General features: G+C 39.0%; 1 protein-coding gene and 1 long non-coding RNA gene across 6 annotated transcripts in view; one reads left to right on the top strand and one right to left on the bottom strand.

The window, feature by feature from the left end:
* The window catches only part of LOC139938338 (uncharacterized), a 25,149-nt gene extending 15,650 nt beyond the window's left edge, over window positions 1-9,499 (top strand). For 2 of the 5 annotated variants that reach the window (XM_071933790.1, XM_071933792.1), the window contains exon 2: window positions 7,777-9,499. In XM_071933790.1, the coding sequence (XP_071789891.1) occupies window positions 7,777-8,430 (654 nt within the window). In that variant the 3' untranslated portion in view covers window positions 8,431-9,499. Of the gene's footprint in view, window positions 1-912; window positions 1,204-5,135; window positions 5,467-7,776 lie in introns of those variants that run through there. The other 3 variants (XM_071933794.1, XM_071933793.1, XM_071933791.1) reach the window with 3 other exon arrangements.
* Window positions 9,498-17,667, bottom strand: LOC139938340 (uncharacterized). Its single transcript, XR_011786123.1, has 2 exons — window positions 10,731-17,667; window positions 9,498-10,471 (listed from the first exon to the last, which is right to left on the bottom strand). It is a non-coding gene; the product is annotated as an uncharacterized lncRNA (long non-coding RNA).

Below are 17,667 nucleotides of genomic sequence, written 5' to 3'. Positions count from 1 at the left end.
TATGTAGTAAAATCAATTCAACATTAATGAACAAGTGTACATAATGTACATGTGTTTATTGTATCAAATTAATTGATACAGGTAGGCCCACTACATGCACATCTGAACATGTTATCATACCTTGGAGGCAGAAACACTCTTTTAACGACCTTCAAAACCTAAGAACTTTGAGAAAATAATGAATGTTTGTGTCCTCGATTTTGGAAAAGACAATCTTTAACCAGCCCCACCCTTGAGACGGATCTCTCAGACGCTCATTCAGAACATAGTCTGGAAAACATCAACATGTGTTGAGGAAAAACAACGAGTCCGTCCCAGGATGTTTTGCTTCCAACGTCCATCCATCAACCTATACTACTAGAAAATGCTTACGGGTGACCGTTTCCCTGGGATTATTTTGAAGGGGGTAATTACCCAGTCATCCACCGTGTCTTTTTAAAGGCACTCGACACGTTTGGTAATATTTTCAAAGACCAGTTCATTCCCACTTAGTGCATCACAGCATACGCATAAAATAATATTGGTCATCGAATTTGCAAGAGAATAATGAAAGAAAAACACACACCCTTGTTGCATTTAGATTGCTTTCAGATGCACAAATTAAGGGCTCAGTTGAAGTCCTTTATTTATATTCGAGTGAGAAATTATCTCTTCCTTAATACGTAGTCCTAGCTCTATGTTCAGAGTGAGCCGTTTCTCACAATGTTTAACAAATCAACAACTTTCCATTGCTCTTCATAAATACAAAGTAAGTTTGTATCCTCACAACTATTTTGAGTAATTATAAACCAAGAGTGTCCAGTTCCTTTAAGGGTCATATCGCTGCTTGATCAGCCTCCCTGGGGGAGCAATAGGCTTTCGATAAGAAGTGGGTGACGCTACTGGCAGTGTGTTAGTGTACCCATAGCTCCATACGAGAGAGAGAGTGAGTTACTGCTGATGCCCAGAGTCGGTTGACCGGATCCTCTCATTTACTCATTTTGGCAATAACTAGACCGACTGCTTACAACTTACATACACGTAGTGCGGTAGCAGACGACTTCTGATTATGCGTGCATGTGTTCTTGCTGGTGCAGACAATTAAGTTTCCCGCCGGATTATCATTATCCGTGATTGTCTCATTGTCTTAAGTCGCCTGGATCTTGAGTCATTGAGGTTTTGGAGGAAGCGGGATAGTATACGATGGAACTACTGCGTAAAAGGGTATGTAAGGACGATGGCTAAATTTCACATATTTGTTACTTGTTTGTTTCTTCGTTTCTTCGTCAAATTTCAGTTTGTCAATGGTTTGACACGGCTGATGGCGATACCATGAGACTGCTTGGTTGCTGTTTTATATTTTAAGGAACAAAAGCAGTTTCATAGCATTAAACTTAAATTAACCTTTTAGTGGCCATTAATTTCTGTGTTAAATCATCACAACACGGATAACTCTGCTAATATTGTGGCGCTGAACACGTTTGGTAATTGTCAAAGACCCTCTCACTAACTTGGTGTATCCTACATAAGCATAAAATAACAAACCTATGAAAATTTGAGCTCAATTGGTCATCGAAGTTGTAAGAAAATGATGAAAGAAAAAACACCCTTGTTGGACGAAATTGTGTGCTTTCAGATAGGAATACAAGACTTTTATTATTTTAGTGAGAAATAACCTCTTTCTTAAAATATATGCTACTTCAGAGGGAGCCGTTTCTCACAATGTTTTATACTATCAACAGCTCTCCATGGCTCGTTACCAAGTCAGTTTTTAAGTTCATATTTGTTTTGAGTAATTACCAAACGTGTACCTTCCCTTTAATCAAATTTTGTCAGGGTACAATGTTTTCGGTGAGTGATTTATCGAGTTAGTTAAAGTTACAATTTTGGGAGAGTTTCTTAATTATACCATTATGAAAATATGTTTTATGTGTAGTGTTTTATTACATGGGTGACACATGCAGTGCTGCCTTATGATGGATGTATCATTGAAACTATTTAGGCTGGTTGCATGTTTTTCTTTTGGTGACTTTTTTTATTGGGGTCAATTCAGTTTGGTTTGACCATTTTCAGTGCTTGGATTTTTGCAATCCTACATATATTGTCTGAATGTTATTGTTATGCCTCTCGCCACATTACATTTATACATACCTAAATCAGCTACATACTAAGTAAGTAACTCATTTAAAGACAGTGGACACTATTGGTAATTGTCAAAGACCAGTCTTCTCACTTGGTGTATCTCAACATATGCATAAAATAACCAACCTGTGAAAATTTGAGCTCAATCGGTCGTCGAAGTTGCGAGATAATAATAAAAGAAAAAAAACGCCCTTGTCACACGAAGTTGTGTGCTTTCATATGCTTGATTTCGAGACCTCAAATTCTAAACTTAAGGTCTCGAAATCAAATTCGTGGCTGAAAATTACTGTTGTTCAATCGCCTTGAGAATTATTGGAAGAGATATGCGCGAAGATTTTACTATTGAAACTAAATGCAGCAATTACTCTGTGCCGTTGTGCACCGTTACTGCTATAACAAAAAACAATATTCTTGTGTTTCCAAAGCACTTTTAAATTTCTCTTCGTCATGAAACTGGCTGAGAAAGATAAAATCCCCATAGATTCTTGCACACTGAGTTTGAGCCAATTGAAAACGAGTCCTTTATTATGATGCATCGGATAAGGTTTCCTTCGTGACGTCATACAATTACTTGGAGTGCCACTGAATGCGGCCTTTTGGTTTCGAAACCCACAGTACAAAATCTGGACCTTCAAACACCCCGAGTTATTGAAAGGGTGTTGGGGACATGAAACTTAATATTTCAAGGGGTATGCCGCTGTTTTGTACTAAAGTCATGACATGTTTTTCACGATAATAGGCACCATACTGTCAACTCCATAGGCACATTGACTCTCGGTGTGACGTCATCCACTCAGGGTCTGGTATCAAAATAGCAAGGCATTTCAGAAAGTGGTGATACTGGTTGCCGTGGTGATAGTCTCCACGGCAAAGCCACCTGTGAAATAAAATACTGGCTCGCCGAGGAATAATGTCAGGGACGAGTAATTGATAAAACCACCCAACGACAGAATCGTTTACCAAAGTAATGCAAGATGATAAATAACCTAGATTATATATATAATGAATAGGGTAGATGGCCTTAGCTTTCGATCCAAACCGGACCTTCTTCAGAGGCATAAAACAAGTACAAACAAATACATATCCATTTATAGAAAAAGAGAGGGGGAAAGGGATTAAGGAGAGGATCCAAAAGAAGCGGGAAAATAAATACCTAGATTATATATATATATATTTTCCAGTTCATCTATTTCATCTTTTGTGCATTATCTGCGCATTGCGAGGCATCACAGTATTGTACCTCTGGCGAGTATCAAACTTGGGTAGTTTCTGCAGTGTGAAAAAAAAGGCTACAATGTTCAATTTACAGTAATAGCTATATCCATGGTTATAGCTACCAGTGATTAAAGACAGTGGACACTATTGGTAGTTGTCAAAGACCAGTCTTCTCACTTGGTGTATCTCAACATTTGCATAAAATAACAAACCTGTGAAAATTTGAGCTCGAAAGTCGTCGGAGTTGCGAGATAACTATGAATGAAAAAAACACCCTTGTCACACGAAGTTGTGTGCTTTTCAGATGCTTGATTTCGAGACCTCAAATTCTAAACTTGAGGTCTCGAAATCAAATTCGTGAAAAATTACTTCTTTCTCGAAAACTACGTCACTTCAGATGGAGCCGTTTCTCACAGTGTTTTATATCATCAACAGCTCCCCATTACTCGTTACCAAGTGAGGTTTTATGTTGATAATTATTTTGAGTAATTACCAATAGTGTCTACTGCCTTTAATGAATATTTAAATTGTAATCAGCGGCTGATTGTAATGAAAAACTCAAACCAATGCAATAATTGAACTTGAACTAAAATTAACATATTGTTGGCCGCAACGCACATTGTCTCCAAATATCGACTTTTTGAAAGCTTGCGATCGAAACCATTTCCGTCACTTCTGACATAAATGGGGGTAATATTTCTGTTTTGGGACTATTTTATGTATCATCAAGTTCTTGTGCAACTGGCCCACATCACTCTTCGCGTAAATAAGTCAAGCCCCATTACTCTCTCTGAACGACCGTATTCATGCATCACTCTGCACCTGTTGATTGTTTTTTTTTTTAGCTCTCAGTTTAGCTCCAGTTTTGCAGCTCCTGCGGGGAAATTCTAACCTCTGACCCGTTCTCGCTGCCGGGGAGAACTCCATTTCTATGTGAACTTTATGACGCATGTGATATTTATTCTTGTTCATTTCTAAACACAAGTTGACATGTAGAATGTTCCTGATGTGTGGAATTCTTGAGAGGTGTTTTGTCCAAACAAGTTTCCCCTCGCTGGATCCTTCCCAAAACAAACGTCGTGAATACATGCAATAATATTGAAAACTAACTTTTGGTATTAATATTGAAATGGGTGGCGATATTGGTTAGACCATGGAGGGCTAGATGGAGGGCTAGATGCACGTACAGTGTAATGTTCGTTCTTTGAATACAGTGTCAGCTATAACAATATGTAGGCTGATAGTATGTGGTATTATAGTCCTGGCGGTATATAGTCCTGGCGGCCTTACACTTGAATATTGTATAGAGGAAGAGTACTATAGGGGTAGTGGTTTTACAGCCCAGGGCTTTTACAACCATAACACAATTCGCTTAGCAAATTTTAAGCAAGCCTGCCCAGCTCGTTCAGTGATATCACCAAGTATATGTCGCCTGGTGCCTCATTACAGCATTAATCGGTAGACATATTTTATTCTAAAAAAAAAATCGCTAATCAAACACTACTCCCGCTTAGCTATTTTAGCAAGCCTGTCAATTGTTTGTTCTGTCTGATCTTTGGTGTCATCCAAGTGTTTCGTCTGGTGCCTCATTACATTTTTATAATCGGTAGATTCTACTAAAAAATAATTCAGAGCCTAAAATCGATTGGTGCAGCTTGAATATATTAACAATCACCAATAGCAGTCACAGTGACTCGAGTATTGTACACGTTTATCGGCATTGCTTCCTCTAATGGTATCGGCTACCATCCATAACAATCGTCACGAACTATCGATTTCGTTCACACGGTTCCCCCTTCGCAATCTCCCGCCTTTTGTGACGAAAGGGCATGTCAACAAGTCGACTACATGCTCCTATTGTTGAGGCTCTGTGTCACACACCAGGAAGCTATAAGCCTACTAGAGAAACCTGCTAGGCTGTAGGCAGCTCTTCCTAAGTACCCACTTCAAGAGCACTGCAGTGGTAATTTGAAAACCGGTTGACTGTTGCGGTTGTGGTTTTGTTTAAACCGGTTGACTTTCCTTAGACGATTAGTGTAACTTTGCTGTGTGTGCCAGTTCCCAGATTAGAAACACTGTTGGCATAAACATCTTTAGAGAGAAATGGATATTGTTCCTAAGCGGGCTAAGGTAGGCTGTTATTTCCTAGTTAGATTAAAGTGGAAGGGCGTGTGTTTGTGTTTATTAAAGCTTCAAGTGGTGTTTTTTTTTTTCATTTTCAATAGTAATCCGTTTATGTTGACGTATGGATTGGAGAGCGAGAAGGATGCTGGTAACGGAACACAGTCTGATTAATGTAGTCCGCTATAATGAAATTACTATTCTCTCAAGTCTCTCTGGTCAGAATTGACCCGGATGATTCAAGGTCATTGTGTCGATTTCACAGAAAGTTGGGACAAGTCCTAACTTAGGACTAGTCCTATGGAGATATTAAAAACTTATAGATTGTCCTAAGTTAAAACGAGTAACTCGTCCTTACTCGAAATAAGACTAGTCTCAACTCTTTGTGACCCAAGGTGAGGATAGTCTTATCTCGAGATCGGACGAATTACTCACCCTAACCATCCATAACTTAGGATCGACTAGCCTTAAATCTGTAACATTTCCTAAGACTAGTCCTAAGTTTTGTTTGTTTGTTTGAACGATCTTTCCATCAAGGGAACACGGCAAACTCACACAAGGGGGTATAAACACCAAGGCTCGCAACAACCAATCTCTCTCAATCTCATACAAACATTGGTTCAACGTCCATTATGAAATACACAAATCAAGAAATTGTGATTCAGTAACTAGACAACAATAATATTTAGTCATTGTGAAATCAGCGGTTAGCTGGGGGGTTCGAACCCACAATCTTGCGAGTGCAAGTCCTGCATAGTCTAACCACTTGACCACGGTGACATAGGACTATGTCCTAAGTTCTTTGTGGAATCGACCCTGACTCATGTCTGAGTCGAGCTGACTCAAGAGGTCATTATAAAACAAAATACTTGAAAGTTTGCGTCAGTTTGAACAAATTCTGGGTATTGTTGACTCAGATTCCTGGTCAAATAGACCCATATATGAATCAGGCCCACGGGACCCGGAACCTGGGGTCGACTTCACTAAGATATTCCTCACTATGACTAGTCCTAGCAGAGTTAGGACGAGTAACTCGTCTTAACTCGATATAAGACTGGTCTTAAATCTTTGTGAAATCCACCCCTGGTAAATTTTGACCATGACATTTTAAGACTGCATACATGTATACTGTATGTGTTTTTTTCCCCATAGATTAGAGATTTTGAGCAGAGCCAGCCCCATTTTTCCCCCAGCTTTCTTAAAGAGAATCTCTGGACCAGACACCCACACGGAGACCACCGCAGCTGTCTTGGCCCACAACCCGCGCCCACTCATTCCTTGAAATAATACCCTCAAATGAAATCCAAAACATCGGGTAAACAGCGTGAGCCCAGCATGAGTCTAAAACAAGAGATGTGGCAGTTTTATACATTTTTCTTTTGATTTTTCAAATAATATTATGTTTCTGTACTATAAAAATAGAGTTCGCCATTGTGCGTCATAGAAAAGCTCCCGTTGAGGGATGAGTGGGCATGGCTACCAGTTTCGTTTCATCACAGAAATATTTTAACCACTGCTGCCACAAAAACAAATCTGTAGCATTTCGTTCACTCGATGATTGCATGGCTTTTATGCAGAACACATGTTTAACAGTTGGCATGTTTGTGTTTTTATAAATGTTAGGCAGTCCGAGTATATCATTTGTTGTATCTCATGAATATCTGAATATTGTTGTTCACGATAATGATGCAAAACGTAAATGTATTGTACCATTACCCATTTTAGTAGGCCTTTATACACGTTGTGTAGGTTGATTGGTCAAACAACGTTTGCAAAAACCACCAGCCTGTTTAAAGTCGTCGACAAAATAACACCTCTTCGTAACCATTTATAACATTTCGTTAGCTTCAACACAACAATTGCCCTCCGAAATTAATCATGTCCCAAGTTCATCTTTCTAACTGATGACAACTCTTATATACGAATGTGATCTGTGACTGCATGGTCTTATCAAAGACGTGCTATAACCTTCCTTCGGCAAAGAAATCTATCATCACCGTCAATAACCGACAACAAGCCGCATACAACCCATTTTTCACTTGCGACGGCTCTTTTGAGCTCATTTTGCGCAGAGATAAGGAGTAAAAAAAAAAAAAAAAAGCAGGACATAACCTAAAAGTTTGCAGAAAACTAGCAACATTTGTAATTCCATACTGTTATTTTGCAAGGCAGAGCTAGCCCAATCTTTGTTATCATGAGCTTGAGGCATGGAGGTGGAGGAAAGAAGCACCATTGATGTTGGCCAGTAATTTGGGTATAATTGTTTAACAAATGTTTTTCCTCTAAACCTAATCCATGATTTATTTTGTATGTCACCAGGAGGTTACAGAGAGGGACATCGACCCTGCGGACATTCCCTTCGGAAACCCCACTCAGCTCTACCGCCATCATCATAACAATCACAACGGTAAACACCTCAGCAATGGCGGTAGTCTCTCAGGCTCATCCTACACATCGTCCAGCCACTCCAACAAGACGTACTCGGACTCCGAGTCGGACTCCTGCTTCTCAGAGGAGGAAGATGACGGGGAGGACGACGCGCTGCACGGCAGGGAGTACCCGGTCCACTACCGGCACTACTCGGAAAGCGTCACTTTAACGGAGAGGCCGGCCTACCAGAGACGGCACTATGGCATGGAATGGGTCTTACAAGACCGGCGTCGCTTCCGCGAGGAGGTTCAGATCAAACTGGGCGCCAAGCCGACCACCATGTTCAGCACCACAACACAGTGTTTCATCAACAGTAAGTTCCGCTGGTACCGGGATGCCGTGTACATCATGCCTGGGGCTGCCTCCTCGGCAGCGGCCCCGAAGAGGTTCACCACCACGGTGTTCATCTTTCCAAAGTTCCCGCGGCAGAATGTTGTGAGCAGCTTGGAGCACCACACGGCCAAGACGATCAAGTGGTACAAAGTATCCATGGAGCTTGAAGCTCGAGATTTTGTCTCCATTAAATTGGTAAACCTGTCTTGATTGATGTAGTGATTGGGATGAAACTGTGAAAACATTTCTTACTCGAAGAGAGAGATAGACAAAAAGACAATTTTGAACTCAACTCGTGAGATTCAAACGTACCGCCCAATGGAGGATGAACCCCAAACGTTCGAGATCAATCTCATCCCCGTGGGTATACCATCTCGCATTTAGCCGAAAGGGCACTGGACAATGGCACAGTGCCCATGGGGACGAGGTCGGTGCGAGCTGCGAATGCTGTCTGAACTCCTCAATATTGAGGAGCCGGTTGTGAACAAACTGTTACCTCACAGCAATTCTTACTTTTAAACGTCTTCCGTACAAACTCAAGGTTTTTTTTACGGCATGTGCCGGCTAAAAAAAAAGACTTTTTGTCAGCATTATGAGACGTGCTTTACTGTTTGTATCTTTTCAAGTACGCATTATAGGTTTATTATGTGTGTTGTTTTTGTTGCTGTCAAAAATGTATATTACTCATTGCTTGCTCAAACTGTCGATTTCCCGTTCGTGCGATATCAGCTGTGTACCCTACCTAACTCGCTTTTACGGGGCAAGTTTTCTGACTTCGGAACTTAAGCTAAATATTTGCAGTGTAGTATCCGTGAGTATTATGCCATTCCAATGGGGATTTTGTTGTTTTTAACATCCTCTTGATTTAAATAATATTAACATAATGAGGTTGTGCGAATTCCACACAACAAAGGCTTCTGCTTTTGTTATGGAAGGGCGTGTATTGCTCACTTGGACGAGAAAGTACATTCAGTTTGCGTTTTTTTGCAACATAGCTGGAAGCTGTTTTGGTTGGGCAGATAACCATTGTTACAAAGGCACCTCGATCAACAGACTTCGGTAGAGATTAAAATATACTCTGTACGTGTACGGCGCATAGGGGTAAAAGGTACAGCTGTAGAGTTATAAAGTGTATGGTTTTTATGAATATGAATATGCAGACATCTGAAAACTTATTATGGTAATTATGTTGTACGGTATTTGGCGTTGTGTGGACTTGTCCCCAAATAACAAATATTTTGCCTGTCAGTTTAATTTGTTCTTTCTTGAGGGTTGGTGGTGGTGGTGGGGGGGGGGGGGGGTTGAAAACAGTGACATGTTGTTAGTGACCGTAAACCGCACCCTAAAACTTAAAAACAAAATAATGAGACCTATACAAAAATGTAGAGTCATCAAAATGGCTCCACATAGCCACTCTTCCGAGCTCAGACAATTTTAACTTTTAACACATTACTCAAAACGAGAATAACTTTTGCATTTCCAGAAAAGCAGGATACAATTTCATTGTCAAAATTACATTTAAACCTGACATCCGGCTGATTATTAACAAAAGCTCAAAAGATGTTTTTCCAGAACGGTTGAATGCCCTATGCGCATTGGGTTTACCGATGGGGGGGCATTCCGATCCATGCCATGCTTCAGTTACTTTTTGTATGCTTAAAATATGTAGTATTGTAAAAACTTTTGGGAAACTCATTATTTTCCGTTCTAAAGGAAATCACAATGCAGTGGCGAAGCGCCGTAAATGATGCAATGCTTCATTTATTTTTTATTTTCCTAACATTTTTCGTATGGGTAAACAAAGATATTTTGGTAGTATCACAATTTTTGGCAATTATATGGGAAACACAATCATATTTTCCGTTCTAGTGGAAATCACAATGCAGTGATGGAGTGCCGTAATTGATTTGTGCTGGAAAACCCTAAACTTGTCCAGTAGCTCGGTTTCGTTATGGCAGTTAATCAGAAACAATATTTAAAAATTAGCATTTGGCAACTGTCGATTGGGGAAAGTTTCCTATCATTCTGTTTTGGGATTGTTGTTCTTGGGCAGAAGGCTCATTATTTTGGGTTAAAATATGTTTTGCTTTACTATTTCAAGGAACATCTCCATGCAAAGCATGGTGTGGCTGAAAAGGCACAGTTCGTTTTGCAAATGTTGCCAACTGTCCGGGTCGCTGCGCAAAGCACTAGGCTCTTTACGAAACCACTGTTTGCTTAAAATATCAGACGTATAGGGCAGACTTGAAACCTTACTGATCCATGGTTATTTGAAAACGTGTGTTTTCAGTACGGTGCTTCAAACAGGAGCCGCCTCAAATGCCAAAGTCAAGATCGTCGTTTCGAAAAGGGCCAATATGTACATTCTAAAGCAAAACGAAGGTCACCAGCCAAAAGTCATGTAGTGTGTAACTGTTATTACTGATTGGTTCCCGGCTATTGGGAAGCCTGTACATTTTTAAACTATTAGCATTGCTTAAAATATCAGACATATAGGGCAGACTTGAAACCTTACTGATCCATGATTACATCATGACAACCAAAGAAATTAAATTAGTTTCATCAATATTGGTTGCATACAGTGAGAGCAAAGAGGGACGTACCCGTGGTAGGGGCTATCCACACGGAGTGCGTTAGTTTAGCTTCCCTGGGTCGACCCCGGTGTGTGGCGTTTTTTTTTCCCAGGACGAGTGTGTGCAGATAATTACCCACGTTCGTCCTGGTAAAAAAGAAACACGCACCGGGGTCGACCCAGGGGAGCTAAACGAACGCACCCTTTATACATTTTCCTTTGCTACGGTCAAGTTCACATTCCATGATAAACCATTGTGTACATTTCGAACCAGAAGAAAAGGGAGCACAAGAATATTGATTAAAAGAGATGGGGAGACGGGAGAGTTTTGTCTGATGGAAAGTTTTTGCAGGGCAGGTTCTTTCTTGAACCCCGAACAAAATTGTAATTAAATTTAGTCAGTTTTAACATTTTTGTAAATATATTTATTTATTTAGAGAAGCATTTTGAAAACATATTACGTACGTACAAAATAATAAGTAAGGTTTAAAACATGCAGTTGTGACAACATTCCAAGACCTTCGTGTGAGTGGTGACGTCATATTATTTGACAGCGCCCTCTAGTGACAAGTTATACTTTTCAACCGGAAAATGTTTATTTAGCCAAAATGTAATCCAATTGTACAAGTAGAGTGTATAATTAGATCACAATCTGAGGAAGCATAACTGTGGCAAAAGACATATCGTTTGTATGGTAAAGTTAATTTTCGAAATCAAACGCCTATAAGGGGTGTAATGTTCAACTCTCAGATAACTGTTTCACCATTTCGGGTTTGAATGAATCAAAGATTAACTTGCTCATTATCTATTTTTTACATTAAATGACCAGAAATTGCGCCCTCTTGTGGCTGAGAACCCTCTAATCTGTAGGAGCAAGACAAAAATTACTTGAAAGCTTCTCACGTAAATCAGATGGACCGAATCAGAGATAAGATGATGATAAAGATGGACACTTGAAGCGGGGATAACGAATACTAATTTTTGTTTTATGTATGGGTGAAACCAATTAAAAGATTGTTGTCAATGCTTACTGTCTTGAATCAGTATAAGGTATACAACTGGTTACCCTGGGCAAAGTGCTGTTTTGGTTATGTTTTAATGTATAATTAAATAAATATTTTATACAGTAGGTCAGCCTGGGGGGGGGGGGGGTTACCTCAGTATCATTTTTGTATGATAATGGTTTCCTAATAACCTTTTAGTGTGTACTTTTAAACAATGCATGCATTATCATGTAAATGTAAAGACTTGAGCAAACTATGTCATTTTTTATTGACTACAATTTTGTACTGGTGTTTGTGAACAATTAAAAGAAATAAGTTATCAAGGAAAGCATATCTTGGTAAAACTCTGCTTTATTAATGATTTCAGTTCGAAATAACAAATCACACTTTGTGGAAGCTTACACTTTCACAAACAAGTTTTTTATTACACATCTGGAAAGCAAAAGAATAAAACCAGAAAATAAGTAAAAAAACACAATTCATAAACTTGCACTTTTAAAAAGTGTCTTATAACTCTCAAAAGAAATCTGATGGAAAATGTACATCTTCAGTTAAAAATCTGTGTCAATTTAGAGACCTAACACCAAGTCTAAACTTCAATAAATAAAAGTACAATAAGCAATTAGGAGATATGGTGGAAAAATCAGTAGTGCACTAGTATTTAGTTTGGCTAAATTTGTATGTATACACCCAAATCAAACAGTGCACTCCTGGGGTGGATTTCACAAAGGTAGTCCTAACTTAGGACTAGTCCTAGGCAATGCTAAGAGATAGGACCAGTCCTAAGTTAGGATGGGTTACTGGTCCTAACTTAGGACCAGTCCTATCTCTTATTATTGCCTAGGACTACTACCTTTGAGAAATCCACCCCAGATCCTAAAGTGCCCTCCATATCTCAATAAGGCTAGCGGTGTCTTCCCGGAAAATGTTTTGTTTGTTGTTAAATACTAACTTACATGCTTTTATGCTTCGTTTTGTGAAAGGGCAAGGGCACCAAGGCTTTTTTGCAATAGTAAAAGGCAGGCACTCTATGAGAAAAATTGTTGCCTTCTACTGGAGCACTTCAAGGGAACCAAGGAGCCCTTGAAATGCTCCAGTAGAAATATACAAGATGATTGGTTGAATAATTGTCCCTTCGTTGCATAATTGTCCATTTGTTGCATATTTACACTCTGTGAGTAAATATAAGGTGCAGTGTTGGTAATGAATTTTGTATGCTAACTCTTTGTGGGTCAACATTAAGTACTGCATCAGCAAAAGTTACATTTGACCAAATATGGCAACCTTAATCTCTGTGAGTCAAGATAAGGTACACCATTGAAAACAGTTTCAACTGGCCATACCCTCTCTTTGAAACAGTTTCAACTGGCCATATCCTCTCTTTGAAACAGTTTCAACTGGCCGTACACTCTCTTTGAAACAGTTTCAACTGGCCGTACACTCTCTTTGAAACAGATTCAACTGGCCGTACACTCTCTTTGAAACAGTTTCAACTGGCCGTACACTCTCTTTGAAACAGTTTCAACTGGCCGTACACTCTCTTTGAAACAGATTCAACTGGCCGTACACTCTCTTTGAAACAGATTCAACTGGCCGTACACTCTCTTTGAAACAGTTTCAACTGGCCGTACCCTCTCTTTGAAACAGTTTCAACTGGCCGTACACTCTCTTTGAAACAGTTTCAACTGGCCGTACACTCTCTTTGAAACAGATTCAACTGGCCGTACACTCTCTTTGAAACAGTTTCAACTGGCCGTACATTTTTTTTGAAACAGATTCAACTGGCCGTACACTCTTTTTCAAACAGTTTCAACTGGCCATACCCTCTCTTTGAAACAGTTTCAACTGGCCATACCCTCTCTTTGAAACAGTTTCAACTGGCCGTACACTCTCTTTGAAACAGTTTCAACTGGCCGTACACTCTTTGAAACAGTTTCAACTGGCCGTACACTCTTTGAAACAGTTTCAACTGTCCGTACACTCTCTTCAGTTGAGCAAAGGTACAATATCAGAAATGGTTTCAAGTAAATGAACTTGTCCCATCAGAAAGGACACAACATGCCCCGACCTGGACTCGAACCCACACTCTGCTGATCAGAAACGCAGAGCACAAGTCAGGTGCCCTCAACTACTCACACCACATGCCGCTAAATACTCCAAAATCAACACTTTTGTGTGTAACCAGTTGCTGGGGAGACACCTTGTAAAATGCAAAAACAATCCTTTGAATTAAATTCATTACACCAAAACATACCCATTTCAGAAACACAAAACCAAAGTAAGTTCACTGGAAACAAAACTCAATATGAGTATGTCATGATGTGCTTACAAGCACTCTCATTATTTACATGTTTAGTTGTTACCTTCACCTTCCAAAAGTCACCTGGACCCAATTTCATTAAGCCTGTCAGCATAAAAACTTGCTTAGCACAAAAAATGGCTAAGCAAAATTAGGTTACCAGCCAGAACACCATACAGTTATAATTGTTGCGATATTTCTTGCTAATAGCCAAGAAGATATTTCTTGATTAGCCAAGAAGTTCACCAGCAGAATTTTCTGCTTAACAGCTTTATGAAATTGGGCCAAGGTGACATTTAATTAACATTTGGCACTAATCTTGCAAAAAAATATACTGATGTTACCATCGTTTTTTAGATGCTACCGCAGCATACAAACAGGACCATTTTCGTAAGAGCACATTTAAAAACACAACAATTGATTTACATGGCAAGTCTGCTGCCACCTAATGTCATCAAAAGGCCCTTTTTAGACATTTACTGAAATTCAATGAAAATGCTGGTGGTAACCGAATTCACTATAATGATGAAGATATGGCTTTATGCTGAAATGCACAGCAAAATTCAGCCAAGTTTTCACTCAATATGTAGTTAGAAAAATTGCCCTCTATTAAAAAAAACACAATTTTGTTTCCTTGCAGGTCAAAGGTTCCCAAGAATTTTCCGAAGGTTGTAAGTGAGCAGGGAACCAGTCACAGACAATGTACATTACATTTTGGCTGGTAACCTGTTTCTGATAAGTAAGATTTTTCTTTTCCAAGCAGCATTTCCTGTTATAAAAGCTTTATGATATGAAATTGGGCACAGGTTTGTCCATCATTTCATAGTAAAAGCACTTTAAAAAAAAACCAGAAGGTCCAGGGAATTATTTTTGTCATCATCAACTACATGTACAAAATTAACTGATGTAATGCCCAATGCTGTCTATGACCTTTTTGATGGCTTGAGCTTGGGCTCCATCAGTAAATTTGCGCAAACGTTCGGTACAGAATTTTGAACATGCGGATGGTGCCTGAGCAAGAGCCCAAACCAGGGTTTTAGAAAGGGCCTACATGTATGCGAGAAATATTTCAGTTTTTACTGAATTGCTCTCTTTAGGATAAAACACTTACATTGTAAGTCATACTGTTGTGCATGTACATGTGTACACGTATCTTGTTATGCTCAGATTTACATACATACAAGTCTGTTATTTATTCTGCTTGCAATGTAAGAAATCCTGCGACACGTCTTCTGTAAATAATTGGCAAGCTTGATACTAACCACTCTTGGAGATTAAAACAACACAAAACCATTCATGATATTAGCTACAGCCGCCCTTACAGATGTCATAGCTGTTTACACCATTTCTGCAATTTATCATGCAAGTTTGGAACAAAATTGATCTTCTCTGTAAATATTTTGAGATTGTTAAGTAAGATCTTGGAAGTGATCTATGATTGATGACAAGCAGTGTATATGGAGCAACCATTGGAAATTAATTGTGGGTTAAAATTGTTTGGATTTTACGCCAAGTCTGAGTAGGGCATTAAGCTGCAAGGATCTAATGCCTGAAATTGTTCAGTGAATTCAAAAATAAAAAGCTCAATGAAGAATGAAAAAAGTAGAAATTGATAATGCACATAATATATTGAATCAAATACAGTATACCTAATGGTATATGGAGCTACCATAAGAAATTTGGAACTTAGTATGTTTGAATGTTAGAGAATTCTAAGTTGGGCTATGTGCTGCTTTTTTTAGAGCACATAAAAAACAAGAATCTAATGCTTGAAATTATTCAACGATTTTAAAATAAAAGGCTTGGGTTTATACTGCACATTATATCAGACAGTATCCATAAAACACCAGCCAGAAACATGTTTTGAGACTTTCTGACCCAATTCACTTAAAAACACATCTCTTTCCAATCTCTCTTATCTGCCTGAATCAGATAATGTAAACCTGGGCTCCAAATAAGGTCAAGAATGGCAATCCATGGAATAAATCATTGACATTCCTTGACAGTTGGCACTCCCTGGTTCCACCAAATGATTTATATCCTTAATAGATTTTTTTCTTTCTTCTTTTAATGATTACAGGGCTTCAATATCATGGCGCTGCTCAAAACAGCAGAGCTAGGCAATTACGACCTGAAAAGCGCGTACTTTTATAGGCAGTTAACACAGAACTCCATGGGGAGTACTGCATCAGGCATATTTGGCTCTTGGAAAAAAATGAGAAATATTTCATTGAGCACAAGTGCTGATCAACATGTATACATGGAACATAACTATAAATATGTAGCTTCAGAAGGACGACTATTCAGGCCATATAATCACAATTTTTTCCCATCGGCAAAACAATTATGGAATAAAGTGGGAAGAATATATCATGCCTAAAGCATGCAATCAGAAGTTAAAAGTGATGGTTTTTTATTTTACTTTATTTTTATGATTATGACAGTTTGAAAATGTGTTTGGATTGGTTGACGAAGTGTAAGGTCTATTTTGAAAGAAAATTCTGCCAGGCAAAGTGAAATAGACCAGTGATTGTTTTTCAAAGAGGGCAAAAATCCTAAGATGGGCGCGCCAATCAATTGATCATAATTGCTATTCGCAGAGTTTGAGTATAAAGTACAAACTACAATGTACATGTACATTGGTATGGTGACAGTGAAATCTCATTTCTGACTCGTACCAGGACGACCCTTGCCTTAGGGGAAATCGAACCTGGTACCTAAAGAATGGGTATGGTAAGATGGCTATCACAGCTTTTATAACTGGTTATCACAGCTTATACAAAACCCCCCTTCTGTACATAGTCAAGATAATGAGTAATTAGTACTCATAAATTTAGCATTGAGTCACCTCATTTGCACTGTGAACATTTCAAGGGCCTACAGGCAAGACGGGATGCTGTTCAATAATGAGGGGGCAATGATGAATATCAATCTCAAGAGAAAAACAACCCAAAAAACAAAAACAATTTGTAGGATTTGAAACTTTGCATGGTGGAAATACGATATGGAAAGGTTTGCGGTAACACCATGATGACTATCTAATTAGTTTGGGGTGATCCTGAAAAGAACCGTTGGTTTCAACTTGAAACAATTTGGCTGCATTTCACTGAAGGTGCTTCTGACCCGATGACCCTTGATGACGATCCTATACATGTATGTATTAAATGGCCCTCTTCTGACCTGCAAGTCTAGTGCCCAATTTCATCGAGCTGCTTAAACAGAAAAAAAATACTGCTTAAAAAATCCCTGCTTAGCAATAATTAAGAGGATACCAGTCACAACTTGTACATGTGACAGGGTATTTTGGGTGGTAACCTTATTCTAGTTAGCATAATTTTGATGTGCTGAGCTTATTATTGTGCCTTTAAAAGCAGCTCTATGAGTTTGGGCCCAGATGATCTATGGTGACCACACAGGAGGACAAAGGACTTTAAAGGAACACGTTGCCTTGGATTGGACGCGTTGGTCTTCGAGAAGCGTTTGTAACCGTTTGTTATAAAATGCACATGACTAGAAGGATATTTTAAAAGTAGAATATAATAATCCACACAAATTTTCCTCGAAATTGCGTG

Source organism: Asterias amurensis, chromosome 6, assembly GCF_032118995.1.
Source record: "Asterias amurensis chromosome 6, ASM3211899v1".
Classification (NCBI taxonomy): Eukaryota; Metazoa; Echinodermata; class Asteroidea; order Forcipulatida; family Asteriidae; genus Asterias; species Asterias amurensis.
The sequence above is the reverse complement of the archived record's forward strand: the minus strand, read 5'-3'. Positions and strand labels throughout refer to the sequence as shown.